At 33.6% G+C, this 17,412-nt stretch overlaps 1 protein-coding gene and 1 long non-coding RNA gene across 2 annotated transcripts; one reads left to right on the forward strand and one right to left on the reverse strand.

Annotated features, from left to right (window-relative positions):
- Positions 1-3,360: 3,360 nt before the first annotated feature.
- On the reverse strand, positions 3,361-11,391 carry LOC109181754 (allene oxide synthase 3-like). Its single transcript, XM_019331663.1, has 2 exons — positions 11,330-11,391; positions 3,361-4,957 (listed from the first exon to the last, which is right to left on the reverse strand). The coding sequence occupies exons 1-2, from the start codon at positions 11,369-11,371 to the stop codon at positions 3,551-3,553; spliced, it is 1,449 nt and encodes a 482-aa protein (XP_019187208.1). The 5' UTR covers positions 11,372-11,391; the 3' UTR covers positions 3,361-3,550.
- On the forward strand, positions 4,911-11,512 carry LOC109181755. Its single transcript, XR_002054257.1, has 2 exons — positions 4,911-5,001; positions 11,377-11,512. It is a non-coding gene; the product is annotated as an uncharacterized LOC109181755 (long non-coding RNA).
- The last annotated feature ends 5,900 nt before the right edge of the window (positions 11,513-17,412 follow it).

Raw genomic sequence — 17,412 nt, forward strand, 5'->3', positions numbered from 1 at the left:
CTAATGTGCTTACCTAAATAATTGAGGGAAAAAAATGACTATAAGTATATAACTCAGGGAGAAAAAATGTCATTTTCCCTTTTATTTTTATTTAAAAATTATATAATTAATAAATTAACAATCGTTACCAGGACTATGTGGTCTAATGGTACCCGGGTTGGACTTCCATTTGGAAGGTTGTAAGTTCAAGCTTCAGTGGAGGCGTTATTAGCTCTTTGTGTTTTAGTAGGTTGAGAAAGTATATGAACAGATACTACAATGTAATAGAGCTAGTAGCATTCAAAAAAAAAAATTAACAATCGTTTTTGTTGCATGTTTTTTCAACTATCTAGGTTGATAGAGTTTGACAATCCAAGTTAGCGGCAAATTATGCCGTGGAACCGTGTCCATCTTACAAGGTGGATACGGTTCTAAAACTGTTCATAATTATGAATATATAGTTTAAAAATTATAAATATATAATTCTATAATTATGAATATAGAGTTGTGAACATAATTATGAATATATAATTCTGTAATTATAAATATAGAGATTCAATAATTGTGAATATAAAGTTCAAAAATTACAAATATATAACTTTATAATTATGAACATAAAGTTCTGTAATTGTGAATATAGAGTTTAATAATTATGAATATGAAGTTTAAAAATTGTGAATATATAACTTTATAATAATGAATATATAGTTTAGTAATTATGAATATAGAACCGTATCTCCCAAGGTACACATAGCTCCACAACATAACGGTTGCAAATTAGCTAACAAGTATTGATTTCAATTGGGTCATTAGGCTGGACCTTAACACCATAACCGCTTGCTGCACATTCTTTGTGCTTTATCCACAATCGTGTGACCATACTGTAAAATAATGTACATTCAATACAAAAATGATGTACATTACAATGTACATTAATTTTGTACTGAGTATACATTATATTGTATAATGTACACTTGGTACAAAAATAATGTACATTCAGTATATTAAAAATGTACTTTTTGTTATGATCCACATACAATAATTTTTCATTTACCTATCGTTATATCGTAGACCATTATCCACAAAGCTTTGTGGACCATAGTAAAAAAACGGCACCGTTTCTTTAAGCCCGTATTTTATGGTGTTAATTACAAAATGAAACTACAGTGTATCTAAAATGAAACTGTCTCACGTATTGTTTTTATACTATCAAATGAAATTGTAATTGTGTTGAAATGAAACTGTAGTTGTGTTGAAATGAAACTGCAGTATATATAAAATGAAACTGAATAACAGTTTCACATATTTGAGTGATATTGTCCAATGAAAATGTAGTTATATCGAAATGATACTGCAGTTGTATTGTAATAAAACTATAGTGTATGTAAATTGAAACTGAATAACAGTTTCGCATATTTGAGTGTATAATGTCGAATGAAACTGTAGTTATATCAAATGAAACTGCAGTGTATCATACACCGCGAAGAAATAATACAGTTGCTGACGAGCTCGCTAAGATGGCGATTAGAAATCGCTGTGATTGGATAGAGTTTAATGTGCCACCAGATAGCATTATAGAGATGTTGAGGAATGATCGGGTGCTTTTTGAAGGCACAAGGTCTTAGCTTGTTGGGTCTACCCCACCCCTTTTTCCCAAAAAAAAAAAAAAAACTGCAGTGTATATTGTCCAATGAAACTGTAGTTATTTCGAAATGATACTGTAGTTGTGTTATAATGAAACTATAGTGTATATAAAATGAAACTAAATAACAGTTTCACATATTTGAGTGCATAATGTCGAATGAAATTGTAGTTATATTGAAACGAAACTGTAGTTGTGTTGAAATGAAACTGCAGTGTATATTGTCCAATGAAACTGTAGTTATATCGAAATGATATTGTAGTTGTGTTATAATGAAACTACAGTGTATATAAAATGAAATTGAATAACAGTTTCACATATTTGAGTGCATAATGTCGAATGAAATTGTAATTATATAAAAATGAAACTGTAGTTGCGTTGAAATGAAACTGCAGTGTATATAAAATGAAACTAAATATGTTATACAAACAAAGCTACTTTATGCGGAAACGGCACGAAGCGCATGCTGTTTCTTTACATGAAAAGAAACAGCACCTTTTGGACCATGGTCCATAATGCTTTGTTGACCGCGGCCCATAGTATAATTTGCCAATTCCTAATTTCCAGGCTAGTTATCATATCAGTTGTTATACGGTGGACCATGGTCCATACATCTATGTGGACCATGGTTTGAAACCGGCGCCGTTTCTTTAAATAAAGAAACATCAACCGTTAAATTTTAATAAATCTCGTATTTTTGGTGTGTTCAGAATAAAATGAAACTACAATGTATCTAAAATGAAACTAGATAATTTTTCTCGCACATTGTGTTTATATTATCAAATGATCGAAACTGTATTTGAATTAAAATGATACTTTAGTTGTGTTGAAATGAAAGTTCAGTATGTATAAAATGAAACTGAATAATATGTCTCACATATGGATTGTATATTATCAAATAAAACTGTAGTTGAATTGAAATGATAATCTAGTTTTGTTGAAATGAAACTACAGTGTGTATGAAAAGAAACTGAATAACATGTGTCACATATTGAGTGTATTTTGTCAAATGGAACTGTAGTTATATCAAAATCATACTTTAGTTGTGTTGTAATGAAACTACAGTGTATAGAAAATGAAAATGAATAACAGTTTCACATATTTGAGAGTATATTATCCAATGAAACTGTAGTTGAGTTAGAATTATAATTTAGTGGTGTTGTAATAAGACTATAGTGTGTATAAAATGAAATTCAATAAAATGTCTCACTGTAATAAGACTATTGTATGTATAATGTCAAATGAATCGGAATGAAACATTAGTTGTGTTAAAATGAACCTATAATGTATACAAAATGAAACTGAATATATTATACAAAAATAACTAATTACACGAAACGGGTGTCATTTTTTTTTCAATAAAAGAAACGACATCGTTCTAAACCATGGTCAACACAGCTCCCCCTATATGGTGGGGCAAGCGGACCCATTTTAGGCCCATATTTTGGCGGGCTATTTTGCCCGCCTCCTCATATGGTGGGCTTTAGCAGTTCCACCCCGCTAGCCCGTTTTCACATCTCTAACCTGCGAGCGAGTGATTCAAAATACCGGTTAACTATACTATAGTGAATGGAACAAGTAAAGACATGCCGAAAATCTGCTGGAAAGAGAGAAGCTAAAGAGTTTAGCTAGCTATATACTAAAACATTACCAAATTAGTGTGAAACTTGGTGGTAAAGATCGATGACTTTTTATTAAGTAGTTGATTAAGTATGTGTTTAAATCTTGATGACATTTGTAAATGTAATATATTTAATTTTGTTTTATTCAAAGGGCATAATTCATCACATAAAATAAAAAGCACACGCTATTATCCATTTGAATTATGAAAACAGAAATATAATTTAAAGAAAATTATACTACATACAGCTTGAAACACACGTAACCACGGACCTCCACACCACAATACCCCCCGGCGTTCAATTGCTTTCATGTTGATGATGAAGAAGCTTTGGATAGGGACTTGAATTTAACGATGGAGCTGGACAGGTACTGCGAAACCTCGACGGTGAATGTATCGTAACGGAGGAAAAACTCCGCCAAGTGCAGCTTTGAAAGTAGAATAATCATGTTCCTTCCCAGGCACTGTTTGTCGTTCGCCGTCGGGATATCAGTCCCTCTCCCGTTGGACCAGTAAACGTACTCAATCAGCTTCTTCCCCTCCCCGACGAACCTATCCGGGATATACTTATCCGGGTTTTCGAAAACCTTGGGGTCTTTGGTGGCGAAGGGCTGGTACCCGAGCATGGTTTCTCCTTTCTTGACGAGGTAGGAAGCGTCGTAGGTTTGGATGGTTATGTCCTCTTTAGCTACCGCGAATTGGTACCGGACCGGGGGTTCGATCCTGAGAGCTTCCCAGATTGCGGATTCGGTCAACGGCATGTTGTTGAGGGCGTTGACGGTGATTTTCCCGCCTTCTAGCTCCACCGCGCCGCGGATCTCCTCCGCCAGCTGGCGGTGGAGGGCCGCCCCGGCGGAGCCGATGTAGTTCATGAGCTCCGGGAGGAAGAACTTGAAGGCGGCGTAGGCGTTGAAGCAGACGAAGAAGATAAAGTTGTGGCAGGCTTCGTCTCTTTTGAGGCCGAGATTCTCGGCGTCGTCTAGGAGGGGTCCGAGGTTGTTGAGGAAAGCGTGGTATATCTTGTCGTAGTGGGATTTGACTAGGAAAAATGGGATTGGAAACGTGTGGAGAAACAAGTCCTCGATGAAACCCGGCAGCCATTTGAGTCCCAACGAGGTGACCGGCGCGACCTGCGGGAGAACCCACGTCGTGACCAACTTGGCGGCCCCCGTCCCAAGTTTTGTGTCGGACGGTTTCACATCGTTACAATATAACCTAAACAAGAACTCGAAAGACTTGACATCATTAATATCGTTGTAATTAGACTCCCCTTTCTTACCCACCTCGTCCTCGATTTGCGCGAACATGTCGTCCGAGATACTAGAAAACAACGGGACAAACCTGTCGTGCAATTTGGCTAGAGTCTGGATGAACAACCCCTTGATGGTGGCGTGTTTGGGCTCGGAGGGGTCGAGGAAGGAGAGCACACGGTGGCCGCCGGTGAACTTAGTGGACGACATATATGTACCTGCGAAGACATCCCTTTTCTCCACCTTGGACACGTCGAACAGGATGGGGAAGCTAACCGAATCAAGCAGAACCACAACCTTGGGGTTTTTGGCCATGAAAGGACCGGGTGGCATGTTGCATCTAAACACACTGGATTTATACTTCTCCTTTCTGCTTCTAAAGAACTCGTCGGCGCCTTGGTTGTAGAAGAAATCGTAGCGGTCGGCGATCGGGCCGAAGAACGGTAATCCGTAGCCGCCGGGGATTTCCCGGAGGGGGAGGTTCTTAGTGTTATCGGACGACATTTTTTGTTTAGCTGGTGGCCGGCGGCGGAGGGCAGATGTGGAATACAATGAAGAAGAAGAAGCACTACTTGGGAGGAATGAAAGATAATAACAGTAGAATTTATAGCAAGATTCAAGAAAGAAATAATGCTACAATTTATGTATGTTTTAATCTTGATTAAAAATTATTGCTTTTCTTTACTATCTAATTTTGTAAGAATTACATGATGATAGCATGCATAGTGGTTAGGGGCATTATATTCTATTAGCCTTTTTTTAGTCAACATCTTATATTCTGCTCTGTCATGAGAGACTGGGCAACGCGCCATTTACGGGTAAACTATATCATGGACAATAATTTCACTTTGCTTGATGGATTGGTCCAAAATATATCATCTTATATTAAGTTTCTTGCACATATAAGTTTATATGATATTTGAATTTTGATTTGACTAGACTGGACATATCTTACAGATAAGGATCAATGAGATAGTCTTACACAAGTGTGACTCATAAATTAATTGATAAAAATTTACTTTTTAAACAATTAAATTTTTTATATTATAATATAATATCACATTGACTTTTATCTCATGTCAAATTACCTTTTTATTGCAGGTGAATTTAGCTATGGTTCTTAAAAATTAGGTGACATGTATGTGCGGTGACCATACCGGCCACACATGGATTAGATTAGTCATAGAAATTTGATGACTAATAAAATTTTATAATACCCAGATATAACTAACTTTTGTATTTAAAAAAAAAAAAAAAAAAACACTTGGTCAACTTATTGTGCTAACTGTTGATGATTTTCTATTGTTTGGTAAAGTAACTTTTTGAGTTAACTTTTTATCTTTTTACCTATTTGGCCCACTTCAATTGTTTGACTTATTCAAAAATTTGAGATAAGTGTTTTACAATTACATAACAAAATTAGTATGTAGTTTGGGGTAGAAAGTACTCCGTACTTTTTATTAAGTAGGAGGTAAGTCCTTGAGTCTTGATGGTATTTTGATATCATTAAATAATTATTATAATTATATTATTTTACACAATTTAACAAAAATATAACATTATTGTTACGTGATTGTTTTAAATTTTAAAGTACATTAATTAAATTAAACAAAATTTGAACAAGACTCTATATAGTACAAGGACTTGACATGTACTTTGACCGGCCTCTTGAGCAGTTTGTTTGTTTTTTTTTTTTTTAATGTTTTTTTTTTTTCGCTTATACTTGATCAATTATTCTATGGTTAACAAGCAATTAGGATATCGTCCTCGAACAAAGAGCTCAAAGGTGGTCTAACCAAGTGATGTCGAAAAGTGAATCTCAATATGCTCTCGACTCAATGTTCGTCTGAATATCAAGATCTGCTTGAACGGAGCACCAAGAAATCTAAGCGTGTCGACGGGTCTTCGATGATTCTTGTCGATATAGTATAGGAAATATCACCCTTGGAAGTGGTGGAGTAGAATTATATGAATATGGATCAGGAAAGTAGCCAACCGACCTTTGTCGTATAGAGATATTGTTGCAGGGACTGGAGTTGAGACATCGAAAACGTCTACCATGGAGGGTGAATGGGATGAGGATTTTAGCGACTTAGGCCTTGTTTGGCAAATTAGCGTTAGGGGATCATATTAGCGGTTCACAAATAGCGGATTGTATTAGCGGGTTTGACCAGCAGATTGTATCAGCGGTTTGAAAAAAGATGTTTGGTAAAATTAGCTATTTAGATTAGCGGCTAACATATAGAAAGACCTAAAAAGACATTCATAACAATAATAATAATATTATTATTATTAATTTCATTATGTAATAATAAAATAAAAAATAAATAATACTACCTAACAAGATCAAAATAATAATAATTATAAGAAGACAACAACAACAACTATAATAATAATAATAATAACAATAATAATAATAATAATAATAATAATACATCGAAAGTAGAAGAGAAATAGGGGGTTGAACTCCTCTATAAAAGGAGTTCAACTCCCCTATTTCCAAACCTTCCCATCTGATGTGTTCCCACATCGAATGGGGAAGGCGAAAGGAGCCTAAGTCTCATTTATTTATATGAGCCTTAGGTTCCTGTGTTATTAGTTATTTATTTATTTATTTTTTATATATATGGTAGAGGGCGTTTTGGGGAAGGATTTTCTCTCCCCAAAACGCTAACCCCAAACGCTGCACTTTGCAGCATTTGAGATTTCAGCGGTTTGGAGCAAATCGTTAACTAACCAAACAAAATTTTTGGTGTTTTGATGTAGTCAAAACGTCAAAAATAGCGGATCCGTCATTAACTAAACAAGTCCTTAGAGGGAGAATCGAGCGACAAGGTAGAAGATCCGTTATGTCCTATCATTTTATAGGTTCTTACTTCTAAGGCACAATTATGTTTTTATTTTAATTTTATAATTATATTATATTAATAAATTTATAAATATGAATAATTATTATTTAAAATTTTTACAATTAATAATTAATTAACAATCGTTTTTGTTGCATGTTTTCTCAACTACTCCTTCTGTCCATTTTGTGTCTGCCTTGTTTACTAAGGTCAAACAAATTCTTTCTTCCGTGCTTATTCTTTAGTATTTAGTAATTATTACTTTGTAATTATTTTTAAATTTATTTTTTTTGTGTTTAATAGTACTTTTGATGTAGTTTCTAAATATATAAATTTTATATACTAATATTAAATTTAATATTATGAAAAATTGTGTTTAATAGTCCTTCTGTCCATTTTCTCACGTCTCGTTAACCGAACTAGACAAACAAAATGGACGGAGGGAGTATATATCCAATAGTTATAGCGTGGACCACGGTCCAAAAACTACGTCGTTTTGCGTAATTATTATTATTTTTTTTTCACGTGACCCACTGCAACATATATTTTTATAACTCATAATGTACATTATTTTAAAGCATAATGTATATTATTCTAACTCATAAAGTACATTATCTTACCATTAAAATTTTATTATTCTAACACATGTATATTATTCTAACTCATAAAGTTCAATGATGTCGTTTTGGACCATGGTCCATACAATAATTTTCCGTATTAGCTAACAAGTATTGATTTTAATTGAGTCATTAGGCTGACTTTTACACCATAACTGCTCGTTGCACATTCTTTGGGCTTTATCGAAGCCCCATCCCCACTGGTGTTATATTGTGGATCGCGGTGCCGGTTAAAACGGCGCCTGTCAAAAGAAGCGCATATTTTTTAATGTGTTAATTATCAACTGAAATTATAGTGTATCTAAACTGACCCAACGGTGTATCTAAACTAACACTGTTTCAAGTTTTATTTTATATATTATCAAATAAAACTGCAGTTATATCAAAATGATATTGTAGTTGTTGTGAAATGAAACTGCAGTGTATATAAAATGGAACTAAATAATATTTCAGCTATTTGAGTGTATATTGTGGAATGAAGCTATAGTTGTGTTTTAATGAAACTATAATGAATATAAAATAAAATTAAATAACATTTTCACATATTTGAGTGTATAAATATCGAATGAAACAGTAGTTGTATCGAAATGAAAATGTAATTGTGTTAAACTGAAACTGCAGTGTATACAAAATGAAACTGAATGTCAGAATTACTTTTTGCAGAATGACGCAAAACAGGTACCGTTTCTTTTCAATAAACAATATGACGTTGTTTTAAAGCTCGATGCATAATCAATTATGTAACGCGGTCCACGATATAATTTTGCCCATTGGTCTAATCTTTTCTTTATGCGGTGTGTTTTGTTTTCGCAGTTCAATTATATGCTAAACCAGATGTGGCCTTGGGAATTGAAGATGCATGATTTCTGATTTCCAGCCTATCTAATAGCGCTATTATATTCGGATAACTTGTACTATTTGTTTGAAAATTTTATGGGCACCTATGAATAAAGCATTGTCCCAAGGTGGTCAAATGGTTAGAGAATAATAATTCTCGTACACCTTGATTCTTGACATATATATAAAAACTACTATACATCCCTCAATTATATATGTTGTCATTGAAAAGTGCAAAGTCTATTATAATCATTCTATATATATATATATATATATATATATATATATATATATATATATATTTCCATAATACCTTGCTTTTGGCTCACCTAGAATAAATCAAAGTATCCTATAGGGAATAGAACAACTGATAAAAAATCTAGAAACAAAAGAGTTTAACTATCTACTAAAACATGTATTTTACAATTACATAGCAAAATTAGTGTGTAATTGGGTGGCCGGGTAAAGAGTATTTTTATTAAGTATAAGGTTATGTGTTTGAATCTTGATAGTATTTTAATACCATTAAATGATTATGGAGTATATTATTTTATACCACCTCACCAAAATCTAATTGAATCATTATCACGTGGGCCCACGTAATCAAATTTTATGGAAAAATTAGATACTTTAACTTCTGAAGTTGTTTGTCATCTGTAGTTGTTAACTAATTAACATCAAGTAGCTTGATGATAATAGCAATGACAAGTGACGACCTACCCTTGCTTATCTGTTGCTACATGTTCAAAAGACAAATGTTTGCCATCATTATTTTATAAATTATGGTTCACACAATTATGTAGACTACAAAATAAAAACTATATTATTTGAGTACTGAAAATATATTATTTTACTATCGAATCATGTAAATTCAATACACAAATAATATATATTTAGTTTATTAAAAGTGTATCATGTAATGTTAGTGATAATTATAAATGATCTATATGTATAAATGTAATATATTTAATTTTGTTGTATTCAAAGTGCATAATATAATCATCACATGAAATAAAAAAGCACACGTTATTATCCATTTGAATTATGAAAAAAACAGAAATATAAAATAAAGAAAATTATACAAGTTGAAACAAATCAAACATTCCGGATCCCCAAAAAGTTGACTAATGCTTTCATGTTGATGAAGAAGCTTTGGTTAGGGACTTGACTTTAACGATGGAGCTGAAAAGGTACTTTGAAACCTCAACGGTGAATGTATCGTAACGGAGAAAAAACTCCGCCAAGTGCAGCTTTGAAAGCAGAATAATCATGTTCCTTCCCAGGCACTGTTTGTCGTTCGCCGTCGGGATATCAGTCCCTCTCCCGTTGGACCAGTAAACGTACTCGATCAGCTTCTTCCCCTCTCCGACGAATCTATCCGGGATATACTGTTCCGGGTTTTCGAAAACCTTGGGGTCTTTGGTGGCGAAGGGTTGGAACCCGAATATGGTTTCTCCTTTCTTGACGAGGTAGGAAGCGTCGTAGGTTTTGATGGTTATGTCCTCCTTGGCTACTGCGTATTGGTACCGGATTGGGGGTTCGATCCTGAGAGCTTCCCAGATTGCGGATTCGGTCAACGGCATGTTGTTGAGGGCGTTGATGGTGATTTTCCCGCCTTCTAGCTCCACCGCGCCGCGGATCTCCTCCGCCAGCTGCCGGTGGAGGGCCTCCCCGGCGGAGCCGATGTACTTCATGAGCTCCGGGAGGAAGAACTTGAAGGCGGCGTAGGAGTTGAAGCAGACGAAGAAGATGAAGTTGTGACAGGCTTCGTCTCTTTTGAGGCCGACCTTCTCGGCGTCGTCTAGGATGGGTCCTAGGTTATTGAGGAAAGCGTCGTACATCTTGTTGTATTGGGATTTGATTAGGAAAAATGGGATGGGGAAAGTGTGCATTAATAAGTCCTCGACGAAACCGGGCAGCCAGCTTAGCCCGAACGAGGTGACCGGGGCGATCTGCGGGAGCAGCCAAGTCGTGACGGACTTGGCGGCCCCCGTCCCAAGTTTTGTGTCAGACGGTTTCACGTCGTTACAATATAACCTAAACAAGAACTCGAAAGCCTTGACATCGTTAATGTCGTTGTAATTAGACTCCCCTGTCTTACCCACCTCGTCCTCGATTTGCGCGAACATGTCGTCCGAGATACTAGAAAACAACGGGAGAAACCTGTCGTGCAATTTTGCTAAGGTCTGGATGAACAGCCCCTTGACTGTGGCGTGTTTGGGCTCGGAGGGGTCGAGGTAGGCGCAGACACGGTAGCCGCCGGTGAACTTGGTGGACGACATGTATGTACCGGTGAAGATATCCCTCTTCTCCACCTTGGAAACGTCGAACAAGATGGGGAAGCTAACCGAATCTAGCAGAACCACCACCTTGGGGTTTCCGGCCATGAAAGGACCGGGCGGCATGTTGCATCTGAACACACTGGATTTATACTTCTCCTTTCTGCTCCTAAAGAACTCGTCGGCGCCTTGGTTGTAGAAGAAGTCGTAGCGGTCGGCGATCGGGCCGAAAAACGGTAATCCGTAGCCGCCGGGGATTTCCCGGAGGGGAAGGGTTTTAGAGTTATCGGACGATGACATTTTAGTTTTTCCGGCGGAGGTCAGATGAAAATATGAATTGAAGAAGACTACTTGTGACTTGTGAGAAGTGATTGGTAGTATTAGAATTTATAGCGAGATTCAAGAAAGAAATAATGCTACAATTTATGCATGTTTTAATCTTGATCTAAAACTATTGCTTTTCTGTATTATACTGTTTTTTTTTTTCTTTTTATAAAACTTTATAAGAGTCACATGATGATAACATGCATAGTGGTTTGTGACATATATTTTATTAGCCTCGTGCGTCGCAAGCGCAAATAAATTATTTTTTTAATCAAGATCTTATCTTTTTTGCATTCAAAAAAAAAAAGATCTTATCTTTTTTCGCTGTCATGACCAGAAAGGCCAGGCAACGCGCCATGCATTAATGATTCACCTAACTTGATGCATTTGACCCAAATAATGCAATGACCTTATGGTGCACCAAGTTGTTTTTTGGTGATTGTCGGGTTAAGTTTCAATGGAAGTAATATTGATTTTTTGTATTTCAATAATTTGAAAAAGTAGTTATAAATAAACACAACACTGTAACAGAGTAAATGATACAAAAAAAAAAATTTCAATAAATTTAAATCTTAATACTTACGTAGTTTAGTGGCTTCTAAGTATATAATTTTTTAAATTTTAAAATTTTGAAGTTATTGCGTTATCGGCCTCTGTTGACAAATAAATTATATTATTAATTAGAATTCATCTTTTTTTTTTTTTTATTGATCTTAGGCTATGTTTGGAAACCCGGAAAATGACTTCTGGAAGTCATTTTCCGAGTTTTTGGTGTTTGGCTACACCTGGAAAATCCAGTCAACGGAAAACATTTTCCGTTGACTGGGGAAAATGAGCCCAATTTGGCGGAAAATGACTTCCGCCAAATTTGGGCGGAAGTCGTTTTCCGCCTTTCTCTTTCGTTATTATTTTTTTTTTTTTTAAATCTGGCGGAACCCAGTTCCGCCAGAAACCATGGCTATGGTTTCCGGCGAACCCAACTGGGTTCCGCCGGAAGCCATTTTTTTTTTTTAAATATAAAATGAATTTTTAATTCAAAATAAAATATTTAATTATACTATTTTACTCATTTTTCAGAAAATGAACCAAACACACCAAAACAGTTTTCCAAATGCAACCAAACACTGGAAAAGGAAAATGTTTTCTGGAAAATGACTCATTTTCCAGAAACCATTTTCCAGAAGTCATTTTCCTGCTTTCCAAACGGACCCTTAATCCAAAATGATATTATTTTAAATTAAGTGTCAACTAGCGCTTCACAAATAATATTTATATAATATTTATTTTATATGTCAATAAACTTAAATTTGAATGTCTATAAAAATTTTTTATGTTTATGAACATCATAATACTTGCCTGGATTTTAAGTATATAATATTTATTTTTAAAATTTTAATTAAAAAAAAAAAAGTTATCGACCTCTGTTGGTAGGCAACAACAATCATAATGGTCCGTTTAGTTTGTGAAAAATATTTGAGGGGAAATTGAAATTGAAATTTCATGGAAAAAATTACTGGGAAGATTAATTACATTGTTTGGCTGGTGAAAAATAAATTACTGAGAATATTGATTCCATTGTTTGGTTGAGTTTGAAATTGTAAGGAATAATAAATATAAAGACAATTATAGCCCTACATAATAATAATAATAATAATAATAATAATAATAATAATAATAATAATAATGATAATGATAATTAATAATAATGATAATGATAATTAATAAAAATTGGTGAGGGCATAATTGTCCTACTTGTTTTCCATGAACCAAACAAAGCAAAAGTCAATTTTCCTCAAATTCACGAAAAATATTTTCCAACGAACCTAACATGCCCTTCATGTCAAAATCTAAATAAATAAAGAGTTAATTTCAAAAATGGTCCTTCAATTATAGATTTTTACTAATTTTTGTCATCGACTTTTAATTTGACTAAAATTGGTCCCTTAACTATTGTTGGTTTTTTTTTTTTTTTTTGAATTTTGGTCTTTTTGTTAACTCTCTGTTAGGTGTTAAAATTGAGGGGAAAAAATGTAAAACCAAATCTTTTAACATTTTCTTCTTCAATTCGTTTCTCCTTAATCACAATATCATATTTTGAACCAAATGTTTTGTCCTTTCTTCCTCATTTCTTCTCCATAACTATCAGATAAAATCAAAAATTGCTTTTCTTCTTCATCTCTGTTTTTTATAAAAAAAAATCAAGAATTTCTTAACCAAATTCAAAAAACCCTATTTTTAATTGTCCTGCAAATTGAAGTATAAGTTTAAGATGAAGGGCTATGAGTGATGAATAGATGTGTATTCCATAAAATATTCATGACCAAACCACTAGCAAACATTCAAATATTAATTTCTACTCCATGCATTGTAGTGTCATGTTCTACCCAACCCTCAACACAATTGTTCCTACATATCACATTTTTCACACTCAATACCTACACCGGCCAACTAATTGCCCTGGTCCCCACACACAAAAAAATATCTATATACAATATGCAATAAATAACTTTCATATATACACAAAAAATTTATTATCTCACTGAGAATATTAAAAGAAAACAATCAAACATACCATAGCTTGGAATATCATCAATCACAGCCCTTCGTTGTAAACCCATACTTCAATTTGCCGGACAATTAAAACTAGGGTTCTAGAATTTGGTTAAGGAATTATTGATTTTATTTGATAAGAAACGGAGATGGAGAAGAAAAGCAATCCTTGATTTTATTTGATAGCTATGGAGAAGAAATAAGGAAGAAAGGGCAAAAAAGATTTGATTTTGCATTTTTGTCCTCAATTTTAACACATCTAACAGAAAGTTAACAGAATGACCAAAATAGGAACAAAATTAATGATTAAGGGACCAATTTTGATCAAATTAAAAATCAAAGATAAAAATTTAAAAAAAAAATCAATAATTGAAGAACCATTTCTAGAATTAACTCTATTATTTATTAGGATCTAATATAAGGTACCTCAAAAAATTTTGTTTGTTCATTTAGAGAATCTATTTTCACTATTCATTAGATCACTTAGGGAGTTGGGATTAAATTTCACAGTTTTCGGCTTTTCGCTATTCTTTGAATAAAATATACTCCGTATTTGATTTGATGATCAAATTGCAAAGCAATGTGCAGTTAAATAATGGTATTTATGTCAAGTGTGCCACCGGCCACGCGCCTTCTTTCTCAATTCGAGGAATAGAGTGGAAATCAATGGCAAAGGACAAAATGATCTCAATTAGATCGACCGCAGTGGGAATCATTAACATATAAATTAAAGAATGCTCCATACTGCATTATTATATATATATATATATATATATATATATATATATATATATAGGAAAAAAGACTGAAATGTGAAAATAAATGTATCTATTTCTCAAAATGTGAAGGTTTATTTTTGTGGACAAAAATATGAAAAATTAGTTTGGGACTTGCGTTTTTTGTCAGAAGTGGTCAAATAAAAAACGCAAGTCTCACTTACGTTTGTGTTAAAAAAAAAAAATGGTTGCCGGCGAACTGCCGGCAACAACCTTCTCCTTCGCTGGAGAAACCAGCGACCCAAATCGCTGGCTTCTCCAGCGAAGGAGAAGGCCACCGGCACCGCCACTGGTTGCCTTCTCCTTCGCTGGAGAAACCAGTGGGTCGCCGGTTTCTCCAGTGAAGGAGAAGGAAACCAGTGGCGGTGGCCTTCTCCTTCGCTGGAGAAGGCTTCTCCAGCGAAGGAGAAGGCCACCGGCACTGCCACTGGTTGCCTTCTCCTTCGCTGGAGAAGGTTGTTGCCGGCAGTTCGCCGGCAACCAATTTTTTTTTTTTTTTTTTTTTTTTTTTTTTTTTTTTTTTTTTTTTTTAACACAAACGCAAGTGGGACTTGCGTTTTTGATTTGACCACTTCTGACAAAAAACGCAAGTCCCAAATTAGTTTTTCATATTTTTGTCCACAAAAATAAACCTTCACATTTTGAGAAATAGATACATTCATTTTCACATTTCAGTCTTTTTTCCTATATATATATATATATATATATATATATATATATATATATATATATATATATATATATATATATATATATATATATATATAGGGATCAGTTCACGAAGAGTTTTTCAGGTGAAAGATGAGGTGAGATCTGAGCCGTTGATATAATATAAATCAACGGGAATCAAGAAAAATTATTTAAAGAAAAACGTGTTTCCTGCCAACATGCATGTGCATGATCAACTGTTTCAAACTGATGCATCTTAAGCTATAAAACAACGTATCTTAAGTTTAAACTGATGCACATTAAACTAGAAACATGACGCACCTTAAGCTATAAAACAACGCACCTTAAATTAGAAAAGTGACGAACCTTAAGCATTGAACATACGCACCTTAAGCTATAAAACTACGCATCTTAAGCTATAAAACAATGCATCTTAAACTAGAAAAGCGACGCACCTTAAGCTTTAAAGATATGTACCTTAAGTTATAAAACTATGCACTTTAAGCTATAAAACTACTCAACTTAACCTTAAACCTTAATCATCAAAAATACGTACGCACCTTAAGCTATAAAATTACGCACCTTAAGTTATAAAAGTACGCATCTTAAGTTTTGAACTTATGCAAAATTATCATAATCCTACCGCATTTTTTTTTTTAAAATTTTCTTCAATCTGGGCTGTTGATTTTGGCTAGATCAAGGGTTGAGATTAAACCCCATCTTTCACCTGCAACCTATTACCGCACCGGATCTCTATTTTATATATATATATATATATATATATATATATATATATATATATATATATATATATATATATATATATATATATATATATATATACTATTTTTTAAAAATCCATTGGAAGGGGATACCCAAATTATATATATACTATTTATTAATATGGATTTATATGATTTATCCCAACAACTAAATCATCACAACCTGGCTAAATCTATTTGAAAAAAAAATGATCATGACGTGTTTCTCGCTAAACTAGTGTGCTTATGTGTAAAGATATGTATTAAATTGGGTCGATGTGTTTGTTAAATTATGATATTCTTTTTTAAAAATTTTATTGGCCGTCATTACAAAATCAACCAATTAATATGTTATAAAATTATTACGTGTCCATGTACCTAGCTTAACTAGTCAAATAAATGCAACCCAAATATATGTCTTTTTTGGGATACAACTTAACTAATTAATTAACTCAAAATAAGTTAATAAGACTTATTATTTTATTAGTAGCTGCGACTAAAAATGAGAGGTATATATTTGACCTTATTGTGGGCACTAGTGTACAAACATTTAGAGGTTTGTAGATTATGTAATTTACCTTTTCTCAATTTTTAAAGTTGATCATATATATCATCATATTTACAATTTTCTCACTATTTTTTTTAAACCTCACTATTTTTTCTATATCCCTAATAATTTAAAAATAAAAAGTCCACATTACCAAATAGCAAGGTTGGTCGTAATTTATGCAGCAAGAAGCAACAAATTGTCAATACAATCCTTTCATTCCACTTGGTCTTTATTATTTAAAAAAAAAAAACCTAATAAGATGGTTGGTAGAATTTTTCTTTATGAGAATTGAGAAGTATGGTGTGACAGATTATTATTTTATAATTATTTTCTAACAAGTTGATCAGCTCTACACATCACCTCAATAATTTGTACACAATACATATATATTATCAATGGAATACTATATGTTAAATTTCCAGATTGACAAGATAGGAAAAAGTAAAAAAATGATAAATTAATAGGCTCGCGCCACGCGAGCGCAAACTAAAGAAAACAATAATGATCAAAGAGATATGATCGATTGGAAATTAAAGAACAAAATTTGGTTCGTTAGCATAAAATTTTCATGATGACATAAAATAGTGTTATTAAAAGAAAATGTCACGAAGTCCACGTGCTTCAATAATCGCCATTTTTGAATTAGCCCAAGTTGAAGCTAGCTACCATAGGTCTGTATGTATAGTTCTATAAATACAAGGCTAGTTTGCT

Source organism: Ipomoea nil, unplaced genomic scaffold (genome assembly GCF_001879475.1).
Source record: "Ipomoea nil cultivar Tokyo-kokei standard unplaced genomic scaffold, Asagao_1.1 scaffold1043, whole genome shotgun sequence".
NCBI lineage: Eukaryota > Viridiplantae > Streptophyta > Magnoliopsida > Solanales > Convolvulaceae > Ipomoea > Ipomoea nil.

Bases quoted from the DNA above. Each gene is read 5' to 3' on its own strand.
- LOC109181754 (XM_019331663.1), bottom strand. From the start codon at position 11,371: ATGTCATCGTCCGATAACTCTAAAACCCTTCCCCTCCGGGAA. The intron at 4,958-11,329 runs ATCCCCGGCGGC...CCCCTCCGGGAA, and splicing joins AAACCCTTCCCCTCCGGGAA to ATCCCCGGCGGCTACGGATT.